This window comes from Hypanus sabinus, chromosome 4 (assembly GCF_030144855.1).
Source record: "Hypanus sabinus isolate sHypSab1 chromosome 4, sHypSab1.hap1, whole genome shotgun sequence".
In the NCBI taxonomy this organism is placed as follows: domain Eukaryota; kingdom Metazoa; phylum Chordata; class Chondrichthyes; order Myliobatiformes; family Dasyatidae; genus Hypanus; species Hypanus sabinus.
This window is the reverse complement of record NC_082709.1, coordinates 16,866,965-16,889,270: the sequence shown is the minus strand read 5'-3', so window position 1 is coordinate 16,889,270 and position 22,306 is coordinate 16,866,965. Positions and strand designations below refer to the sequence as shown.

The 22,306-nt window shown below is 39.9% G+C and overlaps 2 protein-coding genes across 3 annotated transcripts in view; one reads left to right on the top strand and one right to left on the bottom strand.

Annotated features, from left to right (window-relative positions):
• tanc1a (tetratricopeptide repeat, ankyrin repeat and coiled-coil containing 1a) overlaps window positions 1–13,734 on the top strand; it is a 136,277-nt gene extending 122,543 nt beyond the window's left edge. For both annotated transcript variants that reach the window (XM_059966493.1, XM_059966494.1), the window contains exons 24-27: window positions 119–210; window positions 5,468–5,614; window positions 10,433–10,533; window positions 10,753–13,734. In XM_059966493.1, the coding sequence (XP_059822476.1) occupies window positions 119–210; window positions 5,468–5,614; window positions 10,433–10,533; window positions 10,753–12,058 (1,646 nt within the window). In that variant the 3' untranslated portion in view covers window positions 12,059–13,734. The remainder of the gene's footprint in view (window positions 1–118; window positions 211–5,467; window positions 5,615–10,432; window positions 10,534–10,752) is intronic.
• A 586-nt stretch (window positions 13,735–14,320) lies between these two features.
• The window catches only part of wdsub1 (WD repeat, sterile alpha motif and U-box domain containing 1), a 37,417-nt gene continuing 29,431 nt past the window's right edge, over window positions 14,321–22,306 (bottom strand). Inside the window, exons 8-11 of the mRNA XM_059966495.1 lie at window positions 16,784–16,887; window positions 16,468–16,647; window positions 15,310–15,450; window positions 14,321–14,662 (exon numbers count right to left, since the gene is read on the bottom strand). Coding sequence (XP_059822478.1) covers window positions 14,481–14,662; window positions 15,310–15,450; window positions 16,468–16,647; window positions 16,784–16,887 — 607 coding nt within the window. The 3' untranslated portion in view covers window positions 14,321–14,480. The remainder of the gene's footprint in view (window positions 14,663–15,309; window positions 15,451–16,467; window positions 16,648–16,783; window positions 16,888–22,306) is intronic.

Genomic DNA, 22,306 nt, shown 5'->3' with positions numbered 1-22,306 from the left:
GTAAATGTGTTTTTAAAAAGAAGTTGCGCTACTCCGTTTTAAGTAATAGAACATTTTTCCCAAGTAATGGTATGAGTTTACCTTTTAGTATAATATAGCCATGTTATTATTCATGCAGGTAATGCAGCTTGGGCAATGGCTACGTCCAAACCAGACATTCTGATAATTTTATTACAAAAACTAATGGAAGAGGGAAACCTACTTTATAAGGTATGTTATCTTTTTGAATTTCCATTTTGATTTGGAACTTTTGATTTGATTTGGAATGTCCACTCCATAGTGTTTCAGAGGATGTACTGAATTCAGCTACATTCACTACCTTAAAGAGACATCTAAGTAGGCAAGGATATGAAAGTAATGCAGGCAAAAAGGATTAATGCTGATGGGGGGGGAAAAAAAGTTCAGCATGGACATGGACTAACGAATCCATGTCTGTATGGCTTTATGACTCTCAAGTAACATCAGTGAGAGAAGAGGAGTGCAATAGTGATAATTAGAGGAGCAGACAGTAGATTCTATGAACGTGAAAGAGATTTGTTAACTCCCAGCTGCTAGGGTCAGGAATGTCTCAGATTGGGTCCACTGCATTCCAAAAAGGGAAGGTGTGCAGCCGGAAGTCATGGTACATATTGATATTAATGCCATGGCTAGAAAAAGGGAGGAAGTCCTGAAGAGAGAATAAAGGGAGGTGGAAAGCAGAAAAGCAGGGCCTTCAGAATACTAATCCCTGAATTACTGCCTTTGCCACACGCCAGTGAGGTTCAGAATAAAAGATTTGGCAGATGAATGTGCAGCTGAAGCATTGGTGCAGTGGACAGGGTTTCAGATATCTGGAGCATTGGGATCTCCTCTGAGGAAGGTTTGACCTGTACGAAGAGGACAGATTGCACCTGAACCCAAGGGGGACCAATATCCTTGTGAGCAGGTTTGCTAGAGCTGTTGGGAAGAGTTTAAGTTAATTTGGCAGGGGGATGGGAATCAAAGTAATAGGGCTAAGGATGGAGTAGTTGGTATACAACTCGTTGCGGTATGTAGTGAGACTATGAGGAAGGATGGGTAGATGGTAGGGCAATATTGCAGTCATTGGAATGAGTTAAAGTGTAATGGGGCCAAAATCAAAATGGATTATAGACACATGATTTAAGGTTATATTTGAACGAACACAACAAATGGAATAAGGTAGCACTTTTGGGATTGTCAGGTAAGATGTGGCATTGTTGAGTAGTAATGCCACAGCAATGAAAGAAGATCATAGGTGGGAGCTTATTATCCAAGGGCATGCACTGCATCGAAAGGACAGGCACGTGGGCAGGGTGGCTCTGTTGTTTAAAACATTATATCAAATCCTTTGAAAGAGGTGACATCAGGTCGGAAGATACCTTGTGGGTACAGTAAATATTGCAAGGATAAAAAGAGGAACTCAGCGGGCCAGGCAGCATCTATGGAAAATAGTGAACAGTCAATGTGTCTCAGCCTGAAACAACATCAGGTCCTGATGAAGGGTATCGTCCTGAAAAATCAACTGTTCACTCTCTTCTGTAGATGCTGCCTGGCCTGCTGAGTTCCTCCTGCATTTTGTGCATGTTGCTTTGGATTTCCAACATGGGCAGATTTTCTCATGTTAAGGGTAAAAAGATCCTGATGGGAGTTATATACTGACCTCTGAGCAGTAGCCAAGATGTGGGCTACAAATTACAATGGGAGATCGTAAAAAGCATGTAAAAAGGATAGTGTTGGAATAGTCATAGAGGATTTCAATATGCAGGTAGATTGGGAAAATCAGGTTGGTGCTGGATCCCACAAGAGGGAATTTGTAGAATGCCTATGAGATGAATTTTCAGAGCAGCTTGTGGTTGTGCCTAGCAGGAAATTAGTAATTCTAGATTGGGTGCTGTGTAATAAACCAGATTTGATTAGGGAATTTAAGGTAAGGAACCCTTAGGAGACAATGATCGTAATATAAGACCATAAGATAAAGGAGCAGCAGTAGGCTGTTCGGCCCATCGAGTCTGCTCCGCCATTCAATCATGGGCTGATAAAATTCTTTCAGTCATCCCCACTCCTCTGCCTTCACCCCATACCCTTTGATACCCTGGTTAATCAAGAACCTGTCTCTCTCTGCCTGAAATATGATAGAATTCACCCTGCAGTTTGAGACGGAAAAGCTAAAATCATAAGTATTATTGCAGTGAAGTAAATGGGATTACGATGGCATGAGAGAGTTACTGGCCAAAATTGATTGAAAGGGGGCACTAGCAGGATGGCAGGAGAACAGCATTGGCTGGTGTTTCTGGGAGTAATTTGGAAGGCACAGAAAAGGGTAGCAGGGAGGAGAATGTGGTTGGGAGGAATAGTAAATGACCCATGCTAGAATAGTCGAGCAGACATAATGGGCCAAATCGCCAAATTCTGCTCCTATGCCGTCTTATGGCAGGGAAAAGCTAAAATCAGATGTAGCAGGTTGACAATTGAGTAAAAGTAACTACCGAAACATGAGGGAGGAGTTGGCAAAAGATTGGAAGGGGACACTAGCAGGGATAACATAAGAGCAAACTTATTCTCAGAGCTTTTCTTAAACAACAGAACAATGTCAGCCATCCTCCAATCCTCCGGCACCTCACCCTTGGCTAAGGATGTTTTAAATATCTCTGCTAGGGCCCCTGCAATTCCTGTTCTAGCCTCCCACAGGGTCTGGGAGAACACATTATCAAGCCATGGTGATTTAAACCCCTCCCCCCACACCCAATTTGCCTCAAGACAGCAAAAAACCCCTCCGGTGACAATGAGGAGGTAGTCATGGGGAACAAAGAAATGGTGAATATTTATATCAGTCTTCATGGTGAAGCCACCAACAACATGATGGAAATTCAAGAGTGTCAGGAGGCGAGAATGAGTGTAATCTCAGTATTACTTAGGAAAAGGTGCTTGAATGGTCTTAAAATAGGTAAGTCACCTGGACCAGATGGACTACACCCCAGGATTCTAAAAGAGGTAGCTGAAGATATTATGGAGACTTAATAGTGATCTTTCAATAATCACTAGATTCTAGAGGACTGGAAATTGCAAATGTCACACCACTCTTTAAGCAGGTAGGGAAGCAACAGACATGAAATTATAGGCTAATTAGCCTTATTTAGTGATTGGTAATCCATTATTAAGGATGATGTTTTGGGGTATTTTAAGGCACATGATGAAATTGGCTCGAGTCTTGACACATAAAGCACTAAACAAGATAGGAGCCCATGTTACAGGAAAGATGTCAACTAAATAGAGAGTACAGAGGAGATTTACTAGAATGTTACCTGGATTTCAACACCTAAGTTACAGAGAAAGGTTGAACAAGTTAGGTCTTTACTCTTTGGGACGTAGAAGCTTGAGGGGGGACTTGATAGAGGTATTTAAAATTATGAGGGGGATAGATAGAGTTGACGTGGATAGTATTTTTCCATTGAGAGTAGGGGAGATTCAAACAAGAGGACATGAGTTGAGAGTTAAGGGGCAAAAGTTTAGGGTAACATGAGGGGGAACTTCTTTACTCAGAGAGTGGTAGCTGTGTGGAACAAGCTTTCAGTAGAAGTGGTAGAGGCAGGTCCGATTTTGTCATATTAAAAAAAAAAATTGGATAGGTATATGGACAGGAAAGGAATGGAGGGTTATGGGCTGAGTGCAGGTAGGTGGGACTAGCTGAGAGTAAGCATTCGGCACGGACTTGAAGAGCCGAGATGGCCTGTTTCCCTGCTGTAATTGTTATATGGTTATATGTTATTACAGGAAAGATGCAATCATGGGTAGAATCTTGCCTGACCGGCAGAGGGGAAAAAAGTGGGAATAAAAGGGGCCTTCTCTGTTTGCCTGCTGGTAATGAGCAGAACTTTACAGTGGTTAATATTGGGTCCACTAATTTTCACGTTCTGGATGATAGAATTGATGGTTTAAGGGCAAGTTTGCAGACAATACAAAAATAGGTGGAGGGGCGGGTGGTGTTAAAGGAAGCAGGGAGTCTTTAGAAGGATTTAACCAGAAGAATGGGCAAAGAAGAGGCAGATGGAATACAGTGTAAGGTAGTGTACAGTCTTGAACTTTGTAAGAAGCAATAAAGGCGTAGACTATTTTCTAAATGGGAAGAAAATTCTGAAATCAGAGCTGCAAAGGGACCTGGAAGTCCTCATACCAGATTCTCTAAAGATTTACTTGCAGGTTGAGTCGGTGGTAAGGAAGACAAATGCAATGTTAGCACTTGTTTCAAGAGGACTAGAATATATGATCAAGTATCAAATGTTTGTTGATACTGAAACAAAATACAGGTTCCAAAGATTACAAATGAACTGACTTGCAGGAATCTAGCTTTACACAGATTTTCCCATGCTTTTTAAAAAAAATATATTTTCAAAGATATTAGTTATGAAGTTTAGCAATGTTCATTAATGACTAAATGACATGTGTGTTCATTGCTTTAGTTATAGGTAGCATTAGGGGGAATTACTCAATTAAATGAAAGCATTATACCAAGTGTACATAGAGCGATCAGATATGGTAGCTGTGGAAAATGGCTGTTTCTGTGGAGAAATCAGTTAGTGGACAGTACTTACAAATGGAACCATTACATTCTAGGAACTGTCGGTGGTATTATTTTTTATTTAGGAAAACCAGTAGCCCAAGTTCAATAAATGTTGATATTTTTCACTTTGTAACCTGAGAATTGTGATTCTGGATCAGATGACTCATTCATTCACTTAAAGCATAGTCTGAATTCTTAATACTTATTTGTTGTTACTTACCAATTTTTGATCTATCATCGCTATTTTCTTCGGTTTACTGAGATAGCTACATCCTTCTTTTGGTAGAGTTGAAGTTGACTATGCTCTAGGTTCCTAATTAGCTTCACCCCTGGTCTGACTGTTTACTGAGATATACAGTTTTGGCTTTCTTTTTATTTAACGTCTTCTATTTTCAAGATCTTTTAATATATTTTTCTTTTAATTCTCCTGTTAAGTTACTATATATAGCCTGGTTCGCTAGAGTCTCTACATATACATTAACTGCCCCTTTCCAACTTGAGCTTTTTAGTCTTCTGCTGCTGGATCCTAAAAAACTGTCCTTTGGTCTACTACTAGTGCTTGCCACTTTCTGTACCCTGCTTTCAATTTAATATCCTTTATCTCCTTTGTTGACTACAAATGTAACTCTCATGGTATTCCTATTTTTGATTGGGATAAACTTGTTGAGCTGTTTAGATCAGCAATTCAGCTTTTAGTTTGAAGCAGCCCAGAACTTAAGGTAGCAAATATTTTGTCAGTGTTCATTGTATCAGTGGTATTTTCTATATATCGGATTTCATTCAGCAAAGTAAACTAATGCATTATGGCTATGCATTCTTCTGCATTTAGTTATGTATTTGGCATCATGTCAGAACTTGATAGCCATCATACTAGAAAAAATAATATGTTGTCACACTCTACTTCTGCAGAAAGGAAAGATGAAGGAAGCAGCCCAGAGATACCAGTATGCTCTAAGGAAATTTCCAAGAGAAGGATTTGGGGATGAAGTGAAATCTTTCAGAGATCTGAAGATTTCTCTTTACTTAAACTTGTCAAGATGTCGGAGGAAAACTAATGTAAGTTAGTCTATGTGATTTTGTTATATTCCTGATTAATTTCCTTTAAACTTGTTATAATCCTTAAATTTTGAAAGGTGGGTAGATGCATTTGACAGTTGTCATGGTGGAGTTGTGACTGTAGTTGTGAGTGCTGAGAATTTAAGTTAATAACTAGTTTCTGCTCTGTCATAGTTGACCAAGATTAGTTTCCTACTCATTTTATGCATGTACTGTACCCATTTTCCTATACTGATCTTTGCATCTTAGTTTGGCACATTTGTATTTAGCTCTTCATCAGAAATTCCTTTCCAGGATGGGGAAGCTTCTAGCCATGACAGCTAAAACAGGTTTAAGACAGGGCTAAGCTCTCAAATATTCAATCACTCCATCATTAAAAAGATGTGATAAAAGCATTATTTGTCTTAAGAATAACACTTTACACAATAACACTGTATAGGAGAACACATCTACTTAGTGTATAGTAAGTTATTAGATGTATTGTGTATGTCAGATCAGAACCCTGTCTGTGCCTGATCTGTTTTATTGGTAATAGATGAAAATAGGCCTGGATGCTTCTAGCTTTCAAGACGTTTGCTTTTGTAGCCCTCTGACTGTCTTTCACACCTAGGTGGTTGTATATTTCAGCTGAGTTGCTTCTGGTAGATAGCTGGTTCAGACACAGCAGCCTCTCTGAGGCCAAACAAAGGTGTTTTTGTCTTTTTATAAGTTTCTTATGTTCACAAGACAATGCTGAACATTAAGAATTTAATTAGCAAGCTGCTTATTAGCGGAGGAGCTGGACTTGCTGCGGACTGTGCTGCTGCCTACTGTAGAAAGGCTTTGGAGTTGGTGCATGAAGGAGGTGTGCAGTCTACCAGTGATTGATTGTCTTGGACATTTCTTGTGATCACAAGACCCTGTTGGACATAGGTAATGTAAAATACTGCAAGTCCATTTCCATTGCTTATATTGGGAAGACAGGCGGTCGGGAGCTGCGGGCTTGCAGCATTCCAGGAAAGGAGGAGCCAGAGGTGGTGTAGCACAGTTTCCAGGGTGGGTTGTTCCCTCCCGTTGGTGCTGCCCTCCACTGTTTGCTCAGTGGAAGGCAAGCTGGTTTGAATGCATACTTTTGTCTGTGGACTGCTGAGAACTGTTTGTTCTTGCCAATAACACCACACATCATTAATTTACAGGACATGAGCTATGTATACAATATATATTTTATTATTGTTGGACTGTATGGTTACTGCTATCTTATATGTTATATTTGCCTTGTGCTCTGTATGGTTGTTGGTATTGTGTTTTGCACCTTGGCCTCAGAAGAACACTGTTTCATTTGGCTGTATTATTGGCTATTTATGCATGGTTGAATGATAATTAAACTTGAACTTTAAAAATGAGATATTTGAATGGAATGAATCAACTTATTTGGTTGTTGCCTACAATGAAGTTAAACCATAGTTTTATATGCATTATTACTGATTTATTCACAACATTTAATATTGTTTTTGACATCTTTATGTTAGATATTAAAAACAATACATGCTGAAGTACAAACTAATTAATATAGGTTGTCTTTGCAGGTAGATATTGTTTGTGTATTGAAGTTTCCACCTTTTGGAATTGTATTCTCTTGATTTTGTTGGTAACTTTCAAAAATCCTCTTATGGCTTAGCAAAGCAAGATAAGTAGTTTGTACTTTATGGTGATAACAACTGAACATTTGGATTATATTGTGACATGAAAATCCACTGCCCTTAATTTTGATTGGATTTTCAGCATCTTTCTTTCAAGGGGTCCTTTTTGATAAACTTATGCTGCTGTTGTCTGAATTCGGGTAACATGATTCATAAATCTGGCACCTATGTTTTTCTATACTGCTGCACTGTTAATAACTTCTTTAATCATCTAGACTATATAATTTAGGCCATTATTCTAATAAACTACTAACATACCTTAATCCTAATTTCACTCCTTTTGCTTTTATGATACTGCTTTGTGTCTTTATATGGTTAATATATTTAAAAATCATGGCACTCTGCCAACTAACTTGTTTATTTGCATTGCTTATCCCAATCCTCTCCCGCCCTTTGTTCCAGTCTGCTCAGGGAGGACAAACATGCTGAAATTTTTGGAATTAGTTGGGAATAGGATGTTTTCATTGTGTTATTTTCCTAGCTATGTCACCTGTATTGGCATATTGGATGAAATGTTAAATGAATACAAAAATGCTACAGGGACATAGCTGCCAGCACACTGATGGAAAAAGAGATCTTATAATGTTTCTGGTTGAAGACCCTTTATCAGACCTGCGTGAAGCATTTCTGTTTTTGCTTCTGATTCCAGCACCCGCAGTCTTTCTTGTTTCCCATTTGATGAAGTGTTGATGAGAACCAAGTGTCAGTTGCTTTAAAAAAATACTGAGCATTTAGCAGCTGTGGGAATCATACAGTCTTAACAAGTTTTTCATTAATGAGCTGTACACCAGTAGTGTTAGGTAATGATGAATTAATTTCCTTGAATTTATATTTAATTTCCCTTCTTTCCTGAAACAATCAGAATCAGGTTTATTATCACCAGCATGTGATGTGAAATTTGTTAACCTAACAGCAGCAGTTCAATGCAATACATAATCTAGCAGAGAGAGGAAAAAATAGTAATAAATAAAATAAAACATAATAAATAAACAAGTAAATCAATTACATATATTGAATAATTATTTTAAAATGTGCATAAACAGAAATATTGTATATTAAAAAAAGTGAGGTAGTGTCCAAAGCTTCAAAGTCCATTTAGAAATCGGATGGCAGAGGGGAAGAAGCTGTTCCTGAATCGCTGAGTGTGTGCCTTCTGGCTTCTGTATCTCCTTCCTGATGGTAACAGTGAGAAAAGGGCATGCCCTGGGTGCTGGAGGTCCTTAATAATTGACACTGCCTTTCTGAGACACAGCTCGCTAAAGATGTCCTGGGTACTTATGGAGCTGACTTGATTTACAACCTTATGCAGCATCTTTCAGTCCTGTGCAGTAGCTCGTCATACCATTCAGTGATGCAGCCTGTCAGAATGCTCTCCACAGTACAACTATAGAAGTTATTGAGTGTATTTGTTGACATGCCAAATCGCTTCAAACTCCTAGCCTTCTTTAAGACTACATCAATATGTTGGGACCAGGTTAGATCCTCAGGGGTCGACACCCAGGAACTTGAAGCTGCTCACTGTCTCCACTTCTGATCTCTCTATGAGGATTGGTATGTGTTCCTTCATCTTACCCTTCCTGAAGTCCACGATCAGCTCTTTCGTCTTACTGATGTTGAGTGCCAGGTTGTTGCTGCGGCACCACTCCACTAGTTCGCGTAAACTCCTGTACGTCCTCTCGTCACCGCCTGAGATTCTACCAACAATGGTTGTATCATCAGCAAATTTGTAGATGGTATTTGAGCTATGCTTTGCTACACTGTCATGTGTATACAGAGAGTAGAACAGTTGGCTAAGGGCACACCCCTGAGGTGCACAATTGTTGATCATCAACGAAGAGGATATGTTATCACCAATCCGCACAGATTGCAGTCTTCTGGTTAGGAAGTCGAGGATCCAATTACAGAAGGAGGTACAGAGGCCCAGGTTCTGCAAGTTCTCAATCAGGATTGTGGGAATGATGGTATTAAATGCTGAGCAATAGTTGATAAACAGCATCCTAACGTAGGTGTTTGTGTTGTCTAGGTAGTCTAAAGCCATGTGAAGAGTCATGGAGATTGCGTCTGCTGTTGACCTATTGTGGCAATAAGCAAATTGCAATGGGTCTAGGCCCTTGCTGAGGCAGGAGTTCAGTCTAGTCATAACCAACCTCTCAAAGCATTTCATCACTGTCGATGTGAGTGCTACCAGGCGATAGTCATTAGGGCAGCCCACGTTTTTTCTTCTTTGGCACTGGTATAATTGTTGCCCTTTTAAAGCAAGTGGAAACTTCTGCCCGTAGCACTGAGAGGTTGAAAATGTCCTTGAATACTCCCACTAGTTGGTTGGCACAGGTTTTCAGAGCCTTACCAGGTACTCCATCGGGACCTTCTGCCTCGCAAGGGTTCACTCTCTATTTAAAGTCTAACATTGGCCTCTGAGACAGAGATCACAGGGTCATCAGGTGCAGCAGGGATCTTCACAGCTGTAGTTCTGCTCTCCCCTTCAAAGTGTGCATAGAAGGCGTTGAGTTCATCTGGTAGTGAAGCATCGCTCCCATTCATACTATTGGGTTTTGCTTTGTAGGAAGTAATGTGTTGCAGTCCCTGCCAGAGTTGCTGTGCATCTGATATCGCCTTCAACCTCGTTTGAAATTGTCCCTTTGCTTTTGAAATATCCCTCCACAAATCATTACTTGGTTTTCTGGTACAGGCCTGGGTTGCCAGACTTGAATGCCACAGATCTAGCCTTCAGCAGACAATGTACCTCCTGGCTCATCCACGGCTGCTACTTCATTACAAAACATTATTTGTAAAACACTTGAATTTATACTCAATTTTTATCTTCTCTATAATTCATGTTAATTATACTTGTTTCTAAAAAAAACACATTCTGACTTTCTGAAGTATATTCTTTTCAATCATTTAAGGATATTCTTTTAATGTAATAATATGATTAACCGGAATAGAGTTAAAGACACCTGCAGACAATCTCTAACTGTGGATTTATGGACTCATCACAGAGTGTCTTTTGTTTCCTTAGTGCTTCATTGATGCTGGGTTTGAATGGAAGTGGTTTTATAGTATCAAGGTAATTAACAGTGATTGTCATCAGCATTTGTACAGAGATACTGATGTTTTTTTTTCTTCTCCATTTTGATAGGACTTTGGAATGGCCGAGGAATTTGCTTCTAAAGCACTGGAATTAAAGCCAAGATCATATGAAGCTTACTATGCCAGAGGAAGAGCCAAAAGAAGCAGCAGGTGAGATGTGCCATCCATATTTGTTAATAGAACCTATAACTCTTTTAAATATGATAATAAAAATCAACCAAAATTATATTAATTGCGATAATCTATACTCTTTGGTTGACATCTTTGTAACCAGAGTAAGACAATTCTTCGTCTATTTAGAAAGCAGTTTGAAAGCCATTAATTGAACAGTTACTTGTCTCTGTGATAAAATGAATATTATTTTCTCAGACAATTTGCTGGAGCTCTTGCAGATCTACAGGAAGCTGCTAAGCTTTGCCCTAACAACCGAGAAATAAAGAGGCTTCTGGCGCGGATTGAAGAGGAATATAAGCAACTGCAACGTGCACAACAACAGAAACAACAACCACAGCAAAATAATGAATCTGACAATGAAGAAGAATTGTTAGGCCAACACCCTGAAAATGTACCATTTGGTGTTAGACTTGATGACTCTGGTGTTGGAGTATCTAATGAAACAATGTCTGCCTCATCGAGGTCTCAGCAGTGTCCAGTCCCATTTAAAAAAGGTCTTCAAGATGAAGTAGTTTCTGAGAAGTTGAGGCCTTCATCACCTCAGAATAAAATAACACACAAATATCTTCGAGAGCCACTCACACAAGGACCAGTTATGCAACCTCCTAAACAAGCTCAGATTGTGAAAACAAACCAACATATGAATTTATTACAAGCTGGGGGAAGAACTACAAGTTGTCAACATAGCAGCAAAACTCCAGTCCAAACTCAGTTTCCTCCAATTTCCATGCCTGGCAACAGAAATGTACAATTGGAGTCTGCAATCAATAGTGGAAATTCTGGAACTTACGGAGAAAGATTGGCTTCTGCTAAGTCTGTGAAGCAGAAACTTGATGAAAACACAGCAACTGAGGTTTTTCTAAATACAGAAATGTCTGCAGAAGTGTTAAATATACAGTCCCGGGAAATCTCAGAGTTATCAGAAAGTTTAACTCAAGGAGTTAAAGACAAGCAAGGATCTGTGACAGTTATTTCTACACCAATGCATGAATCAGCCTTGAAAGTTACTGGTTCAACAACCAGTGTAGTCTCAAATACTAGCGTACCTGATAGAGGACACATTCCAGATGCAGTGCCAATATCAGATGCTGATATCAGAAACAGCTTGGAATGCAAGATGGAAAAATCCAACCAAAACTTGAGTGGGACAGATTACAGACCAAGGACTACACCTTTCATGGGAATAATAGATAAAACAGTCAGATCACAGCAGCATCAGCCCAGCTTACAACAGAATCGTACCTGGCACGATCAGTCAGCAGATGCTACAGTAGTTGCAAATCCTACCTCAATTACTAGTAGTCAAAATATTCAAAATGGAATGCATTCCAAACCCTCTCAAACAACCAAGAATGTTCAAGAATCCAAATCATCCATGACTGCTGCACATTCTTTTCAAGAAAATATTTCTAAACCACAGTCTAATATAGCTAGAGATGTTCATTCGAGTAATATTAATCCTGTTAAGCCAAAGCGATCTTTTATAGAATCTAATGTGTAAAAACCATTGGACCACATAACCCAAACTAGTCAACAGTTAGTAATCTGAAATAATTCCTTTCTTCTCCCCTTCTAATTATAATTCACTAGTGGAGTTTGCTGCCCTGGTACTGTACTTGTCAGGATGATGCTTGTCACCAAGATTTGAGTGTTACAGAACAACATTGCATGTTGATTATATATAAGGTTTAACCCAGCTGGCTGTTGCACTGACTATTTTAATATGGCATTTAACAAATAACTGCACTTTATGAACATACAAATTATAAAATGCCTTAAAGTGCTTTTGCTGTAATTTATAAGTATTTATATAGTATGAATTAGATTAATATACAATATGCATCAGCATTGTTAATCAGCACAAAGGGAGTTATTAAAATTTGATAGTGTTTTTATTTCAACCACTTATAATTTTTATAAGAAACCCAACATTGAAATGGAACAAATACAAGTCCTTCACTTTCAGGAAGGGTTATGTATTCCTAAAACAATTAAGTACAGTGGATTCCAGTTAATTGGGCTATCGGTTAATCAGGGCAGCCGCTTATTTGGGACAACTCTTTTTGAAAAAAAAACACCAAACAAAAACTATTGAGAAAATTGCCAGGATTCCCTCCGTTTATTTGGGACTTAATTAGGGCAGACACATGCACTTGTGTGGCTATTAGATACTACCCCTTGCTTAGAATAAACGGTTTTTAAATAGTGTCAGTTGCTTGTGCTTGTGTTCAAAAAGCAGAGATTTTTATCACTGATAGTTCACCAAAAGTTTAAAACTGTTTTGCTTGCTGTGGTATCAAGCATTCAGGCTTAGAGATGTCATAAATGGCTGGGAGTGAAACTATTGAGTTAGGCACTACGAAGAATTTGAAGGCATCGACAATCATCTTGAATGTTACAATGAAAATGAAGATTTGGAAGATGCAATTTGGAGGGGCATTGTACAAAGCCAATCCATTACCTATACAAGGTGTCTTCATTGATTTTGTTCATTTACAGTCGATCAAAAGAACACAGAGTACAATGTATGAATTCCTCTGATAACCATTAGCAACCAATACAGTTTTATTGTACTGTAGTAGTATTGTAATGTTCTAGTTTTGTATTTCATTTAAGAACATAATTTGTTACTCAGTTAAACGATAGCTTGTATTTTTTTTTATGTACCTTTAACTATTTCCAAGAAACTTCAGCTAGTTGGGGGGCCAATAAGTACAGGTCCTAATGTGTCCCAATTAACTGGAATCCACTGTATTCATTTGTAATCAGTTTCACATTAATCAAATTAAAACATTTTAATCAAGTATAGTCAGTGTAAGTTTTAAATACAATGGTTTGTTAAGTACTAACTATTTATTTGCGATTGCTCATGCTTGAGAATTTGTAAAAGCATACTTTTTATCTAGTGACTTTTGCACAACTTGTGTAACTGTTTCATTAAGAGGTGCCTAAATTTTTATTGCTGGTGCTTAATTGTGGTTAGAAGCAGCAGTTCTGAATGTTTGTAATGACCTTCCAATTTCATTTACAACTCTATTGCAAATAGAGGGAAAAAATACAATTCTATGTATTGTTTGTATAGTTTCCAACTGAAAGCCTGGGTTAAAATATTGTTTTAACTTTTTCCTGGAAAACATATAGCACATTAATGCAAAAAAATAAAATCACATTCTAATATTTTTGGGTCATGACTGACATTGGTATACCCTTCTACTAAATTTGTAGGTACAGAAAACCCAGTGATTCTTTCAGTAGACAGCCAAAATGATTTCACCTGAATGAACTCGAGGTTAGGGTAGCAGGAAATTGTTCATTTGAGCTTCCTAACCAGGTTGTGGCAGGTATTCAATGACTGATGTTTGTTAATATTGTAGTTAAGCCTTACTCTGTGTGTCCTTGTTGTTGAGATTCTGTTTGTTCTAAATCAGATTTGTTATTGACATGTTATGAAATGTGTTGTCCAGCAATACATAAAGATGGGTTGACTTAATCCTCCTAAAAACAGCATAAATCAGTTCTGCAATATGTCCAATTAAGTACGTACCACTTGAAGGACATAAACTGCTGTTGTAAGTCTAGTGAATGGTTCCCTAGTATGATAAGGTGAACTTTTTTGCATTTTGTGATTGTTTCACCTTGTACTACCTCAATGTACTGTGTAATGAATAGATCTGTATGAACAACGTGCAAGACAACCATTTCACTGTACATCGGTACAAGTGACAATAATAAACCAATTCCAATAACTGCTTGGGACAATGGAGAATTTTAACCCCTTTATTAAATTATTCATTATTGACACATGTTAACATTTAATCAGTTTTAATTACAAAAGAAATGAAACAATTTTTCTATACAAGATTATTTCCATTATTCATTAGTTCATAAAGTAAGGATATAAGAATGCAGTGTTACCAATGTTGTTATTTTTGTTGCACTGTCGTTTGTAGGACTGGTTGGGCATCTATCCAGCGATCAATGGCCATTTTAAGTGTCCTGTTGGGCGTTATTAATGTAGACTCCAAAGGGATATTTGTCATAGGACTTGTACGCTTTTTAGTATTAATCCAGTTTTCAATGGCTTCTCTCTCATACGAATAGCCATCTATCATATGAAAAGATTTTTTTTGAAGTTTCTGTGCATGCAAAATAATTTTTTGGAACATAGGATCCCCTCATACTACCTGAATATGCTATGTAAAATTAAACATTATTAGGATATCTTGAATAACAAACATTTTGCTTCTGGAAATACAATTCATTTGTAACCATAACTAACAATGCAGCACTCAAACTCTGCAGAAAGGAAAGCAAAGATTCTGAAAGTGCTCGTGACTGACTCGCTCCCTTCCACCATTTCCCCCACTCCCTCTTTGCCTCTTGTTTTCCTTCGCAACCCCTCTCGGCCTTCCCACTCTCCCACCATTTCCCCCTCCCCCTCACCATCTTTGTTCTCGTTACTCTCCTCCACACCATCCTTTCCATATCCTCCCTTCTCGCCCTCGGTCTCCTTCACTCCACCTCTCATGCATGCTCCCTCTCCCTTCAGCTCCCCTCTTCCCTCACTCCTTCCACCTCTCTGTCCCTCCTTTCATCCCCTGCCTTGCTCACTCACATCCCTGCACCTTACCTGCCTCCCCCCTCAACCCGCTCCTTCATACCCCCCTTTCCTACTTCCTTTCCCCTCCATTTACTCCTTCCCTCCCTCCCTCATGCCTTCCCCCCAATATTTAGTTATGCTAATTTATGTACCTGCAGCAATCACTGGATCGGTCATAACCTCTCTAGATATTGGACAGAGAAATTCATCTGGTACACCAACACAAGTAGATTCCATCTTTGATTTTAGTTCTTCAATTTTTCGCATTGCTTTATTACGCAGTCCAAGCGATTCTGCAAAATACAGAATTGCAGCAAACCTTTCAAAGTAAGATTTTTTTTTGTGCGGTGATTGTATAATTATATTTAGATTTAATGCCATTTTCTGAAAATCTACATAAAAACATTATACATTAATCTTCCCAGCTGGAGTCCAACTTTGACCTCCATCTTCATTTCCACTGCTCTTCAAACAAAAGCTTTTTTTAAAATCACCCACTGCCAACAGATTTCAGGTTATGCTAAGGTATAAGTTATATCCCTTGAGCAGCTTAGAAAATATTTAAATTAACCTATTAATAAATTTATTGAATTATGTTTTCATGCTGAATTACATAGAATAATACAACACATTACAGGCCCTTCGGCCCACAATGTTGTGCCAACCCTCAAACCCTGCCTCCCATATACCTGTCTAGTAGCCTCTTAAACTTCACTAGTGTATCTGCCTCCACCACTGACTCAGGCAGTGCATTCCACGCACCAACCACTCTCTGAGTGAAAAACCTTCCTCTAATATCCCCCTTGAACTTCCCTCCCCTGAGCAGTGGTGCCCTGGGGAAGAGGCACTGGCTCTCCATTCTGTCTATTCCTCTTAATATCTTGTACACTTCTATCATATCTCCTCTCATCCTCCTCCTCTCCAAAGAGAAAAGCCCTAGCTCCCTTAATCTCTGATCATAATCCATACTCTCTAAACCAGGCAGCATCCTGGTAAATCTCCTCTATACCCTTTCCAATGCTTCCACATCCTTCCTATAGTGAGGCAACCAGAACTGGACACAGTACTCCAAGTGTGGCCTAACTAGAGTTTTATAGAGCTGCATCATTACATTGCGTCTCTTAAACTCTATCCCTTGACTTATGAAAGCTAACACCCCATAAGCTTTCTTAGCTACCCTATCTACCTGTGAGGCAACTTTCAGGGATCTGTGGACATGTACCTCCAGATCCCTCTGCTCCTCCACACAATTAATTAGAAACACTGAAATTCAGAGAATGTTTTAAAGTATTGCTCTTTTAAATTCTTACCTATGTTTAAATCAGACACAAGGTTTTTTTCTGTAAGATTCAGCAGTTCCTGGCCATCAATATTGTTAGACTTGAAAACAACCACTAATTCGTGTAGTTCCTCTGCTGACAGCCAAGAACAGACGTCATCTTCTGACCAGTGCTGAACAGAATGTCTAATTTTTGTTGATGAATGATCATCTTCAAAAAAGAATATTTAAGACAGTAATTTTGAACCTTAACTCCTCTGCTCAGATTTAATAACTCAGTAACAGTGATCCAAGTAGTAAGTGCTTAACATCTATGTAAAATTCAGTTCTTAAAGGTAAGTGCTTACCAGATGATTTTCTTAATCCAATTCTCCAAACATTCACTGTTTTGTCCATAGAACCAGTAGCAATCAAGGGAAGATCATGTGCAAATGCACAAGCTGTCACATACCTGAGAGAGTTATCAGGCTTAGCTATAAATTTCAGCTTTATGAAGTCAACATGATAGCAAATTTAATGACAATTTTTAAGCATTCAGCTAAGTTGTGTACCACTAAAGTTAAATAAACTCTCCTTAAGATCTTGGAAGTTGTCATTATTTTAATAAAATGAATTAATATGATGCATAGAGTCAGAGAAAAATACAGCACAGAAAGAGGCCCTCTGGCCCACCTAGTCCATCCTGAACCATTTAACCTGCCTACTCCCATGACCTGCACCAGGACCATAGCCCTCCATACCCCTACCATCCACGTACCTATCCAAACTTAAATTTTGATGCGCTGGCATCTTGTTGCACACTCACTTTCCTCTGAATGAAGTTTTCCCTCATGTTCCCCTTAGATTATTTTTACCTTTCACCCTTAACCCACGACCTTTAGTTGTGGACCCACCCAACCTCAGTGGGGGGGGGGGGGGGAACTTGCTTGCATTTACCCTATCAACACCCCTCATAATTTTGTATATTTCTTTCATATCTCTCCTTAATCTTCTATGTACCAAGGAATACATTCTAATCTATTCAATCTCTCCCATAACTCAGGTCCTCCAGTCCCACCAACATTCTTACCAAGGACACCTTTGCCGGAAAACAGCCTGTCCCATTCCATACTTGCCAGATCCTTTCTGATCAAAATTGACCTTTCTCCAATTTCGAATCTCAAAACACAGACCACACCTAACTTTTCCCATATTTACTTTGAAACTAATGGCATTGTGATCACAGATGCAAAGTGTTCCCCACACACAAATTTCTGTCACCTGCTGTCTCATTCCCTAATAGCAGCTCAAGTGTTGCATGCTGTCTCGTCGGGACTTATATGTACTGATTCAAGAAGCCTTCCTGGACACATTTGGCAAACTCTATCCTATCCAGTCTTTTCACAGTATAGGTGACCCAGTCAGTATGTGTGGAAGTTAAAATGACCTCCTATAACCATATAACAATTACAGCACGGAAACAGGCCATCTCGGCCCTTCTAGTCCATGCCGAACTACAACAACCTTACGTTTCCTGTAATAGTTTGCAATCACTCTACAAATTCATTCCTCTTACTGTTGGGTGGTCTATAATATAGCCACATTAACATAAGGCTATAAGACATAGGAGCAGAATTAGGGGCCATCTGTCCCATCGAGTCTGCTCCACTATTCAATCATAGCTGATACTGTTTTTCTATCTCTTCTTCAACCCCAGTCCCAGCCTTCTCCCTGTAACCTTGAATGTCATGTCCAATCAAGAACCTATCAATCTCTGCCTTAAATACACCCAATGACCTGGCCTCCACAGCTGCATGTGGCAACAAATTACACAATTCACCACCCTTTGGCTAAAGAAATTTCTCTGCATCACTGTTTTGAAAGGGTGTCCATCTATCCTGAGGCTATGCCCTCTTGTCCTGGACTCTCCACATCTACTCTGTCTAGGCCTTTCAACATTCGAAAGGTTTCAACGAGATCCCCCCCTCATCCTTCTGAATTCCAGCAAGTACAGACCCACAGCCATCAAAAGTTCCTCATATGATAACCCTTTCATTCCTTGAATCATCCTTGGGAACCTCCTCTGGACCCTCTCCAATGCCAGCACATCTTTTCTAAGATGAGGGGCCCAAGACTGTTCACAGTACTCAAGGTGAGGCCTCACCAATGCCTTATAAAGTCTCAGCATCACATCTTTGCTCATGTACTCTAGACATCTTGAAATGAATGCTAACATGGTATTTGCCTTCCTCTCCACCAACTCAACCTGCAAGTTAACCTTCAGGGTGTTCTGTACAAGGATTCCCAAGCCCCACTACATCTCAGATTGCTGGATTTTCTCCCCATTTAGAAAATAGTTTGTATATTTATTTTTACTACCTACGTGCATGACTCAATTTTCCAACATTGAATTTCATTTGTCACTTTCTTGCCCATTCTCTTAAATCTGTCTAAGTCCTTCTGCATCCTGTTCCCTCAACAATACCTGCCCCTCCACCAATCTTCATATCATCTGCAGACTTGGCAACAAGACCACCTATTCCATCATCTAAATCATTGATATACAGCATAAGTAGAAGTGGTCCCAACACCGACCCTGCGGAACACCACTAATCACTGGCAGCCAACCAAACAAGGATCCTTTTATTCCCACTTGCTGCCTCTTACCAATCAGCCAATGTTCTAACCATGTTAGTAACTTTTTTGTAATACCATGGGCTCTTAACTTGGTAAGTGGCCTCATGTGTGGGACCTTTTCAAAGGCCTTCTGAAAGTCCAAATCTACAACATCCACTGCATCCACTTTATCTATCCTACTTGTAATCTCAGAGAATTCCAACAGGTTCATCAGACAGGATTTTCCCTTAAGGAAACCATGCTGACTTTGAACTATATTGTCTTGTGTCTTCATCACCTCATCCTGAGCAACTGACTACATCTTCCCAACCACTGAGGTCAGGCTAACTGGTCTATAATTTACTTTCTGCTGCCTCCCTTCTTTATTAAAGTGGAGTAACATTTACAAAATTTCCAGTCCTCTGGCAGCATGCCTGAGTCCAATGATTTTTGAAAGATCATTTCTAATGCCACCACAACCTCTAACGCTACTTCTTTCAGAACCCGAGGGTGCAGTTCCTCTGGTCCAGGTTACTTATGTACCTTCAAGTCTTTCAGCTTTTTGAGCACCTTTTCTCTTGTAACAGTAACTGCACCCACTTCTCTTCCTTCACACACTACAACATCAGGCTTACTGCTAGTATCGTCCACAGTGAAGACTGACGCAAAAGTACTCATTTAGTTCATCAGCCATTTCGTCCCGTTACTACTTCCCCAGTCTCATTTTCTAGTGGTCCTATATCCACTCTCATTTCTTTTATTTTTAACATACTTGAAATATCTTTACTATCCACTTTGATATTATTTGCCAACTTGATTTCATAATTCATCTTTTTCCTTCTAATGATTTTGTTGTTGCTCGCTGTAGTTTATGAAAACTTCCCGATCTTCTATCTTCCCACTAATTTCTGCTTTGTTGCTGCCCTTTCTTTTGCTTTTATAATAGCTTTGACTTCCCTTGTCAGCCACGGTTGTTTTACCATTTGAGTATTCCTTCAGTTTTGGAATGCACCTTCCTCATTTTTCCCAGAAATGCACACCATTGCTGCTCTGCTGATAACCCTGCCAACAGCTTCTTCCAATTTACTCCTCTCTCATACCACTGTAATTTCCCTTACACCACTGAAATACTGCTACATCAGACTTTACTTTCTCCCTAACAAATTTCAAGTTGAACACAATCATATTGTGATCACTGGTTCCTAAGGGTTCTTTTACCTTAAGCTCCCTAATCATCTCTAGTTCATTACATAACACCCAATCCAGTATCGCTGATCCCATAGTAGGCTCAACACAAACTGCTCTGAAAAGCCACCTCTTAGGCATTTAACAAACTCACTCTCTTGAGATCTATTATCAACCTGATTTTCCCAATTGACCTACATGTTAAAATCTCCCATGACCACCATAACATTGCCCTTTTGACTCGCCTTTTGTATTTCCTATTGCAATCTATGGACCACCTCCCAGCCACTGTTGGGGAAGCATGTATAAAACTGCCATCAATGTCCTTTTACCCTTGCAGTTTCTTAGCTCAGCCCACAAGGATTCAACATCTCCTGATCCTATGTCACATCTTTCTACTGATCTGATGCCATTTTTTTTCCAGTATAGCCACACCACCCCCTCTGCCTACCTTCCCATCTCTCAAATATATCGTGTAACCTAGGGACACCCAGATGGTATGCTGCCAACTATAACCATCCTTAAACTATGATACATTGATGATCACAACATGATACATGGCAATCTGTAATATTGCAACAAGATCATCCACCTTATTTCTTATACTACATGCATTTAGATACAACACCTTGAGTACCGCACTTGCTGTCCTTTCTGACTCTGCATCCCTAATGATTTGATGCTCAGCCTGTTGACTGCAACTAAGTCCCATCACCTGCCTGCCCTTCTTGACAATCTGACTGCACACTGTCTTTACTTTTTTTTACCATCTGTCCTTTCCTGATTCACTCTGGTTCCCGCTCCCCTGCCAAGTTAACTTAAACTCTCCCCAACAGTTCTAACAAATCTGCCTGCGAGAATATTGGTCCCCCTTGGGTTCAGGTGCAACCCATCACTTTTGTACAGGTCATACCTCCCCCAGAAGAGATCCCAATGATCCAAGAACCTGAAGCCCTGTCCCCTGCACCAGCTTGTCAGCCACGCATTTATCTGCCAAATCATCCTGTTTCTTCCCTCACTGGTGCATGGCACAGACAGTAATCCAGAAATCACTAACCAGGAGGTCCTGCTTCTCAGCTTTCTACCTAAACACAAAATACTCTGCAGAAGCAGGGGTCAAAGCAACACGCACAACACACTGGAGGAACTCAGCAGGTCGGGCAGCATCCGTGGAAATTAACAGACAATGTTTTGGGCCAAGACGAAGGGTGTCAGCCTGAAACATTGACCGTTCATTTCCACGGATGCTACCCAAACTGCTGACTTCCTCCAGCTTTCTACCAAGCTCTCTAAACTCTCTTTTCAGGACCTCATTATTTTCCCTTCCTATGTCATTGGTACCAATATGTACCAAGACATCTGGCTGCTCACACTCTCTCTCCAAAATGTTGTGGACATGATCTGAGATGTCCCTGACCCTGGCACCTGGGAGGCAACATACCATCTGGATGTCCCGTTCACGTCCACAGAATCTCCAGTCTGTTCCCCTCACTATTGAGTCCCCTATCACCACCACTCCCTCCTTCTCCCTCTTTCCCTTCTGTACTACGGACCCATCCAAAGTGGTATACTTGTTTCTGAGGGGATTGGCCACGGGTGCTCTGCTCTAACTGCCTATTTCCATTTCTCCTGGCAGTCACCCTGCTACTCGCCCCCTGCAACTTTGATCAATTATATCCTCACTCTCCCGTACAAGCTGAAGGTCAACCACTTGCTGCTCCAGAACCCTAACACGGTCTTCAAGGAGCTGCAGCCAGATGCACTTCATGCAGATGTAGTTCGCTGGGAGACTCTAGATCTCCCAGTTCTCCAACATCCGGCACGAAGAGCACACCCCAGCCATTTAAATGGTACAGTAAGAGATGGAAAAAAAATCCAAAAAGGAAACCTTAACAGACGCTTTACATAGAGCCAAAGTGTCTTCTGAGCCGAAGCCTGGTTTGAGCCAAAGCCTGTCGCTTCTACCCTCACCACTGGTCTACTCCCTTCAATGGCCACTCCACTTATCCCTTTTGTGCTTTTATTTAGCTCTGCTGATGCCACTGATAGGCCACACACAATGGAAAAATGCTCTCGATGCTCCCTTGTTA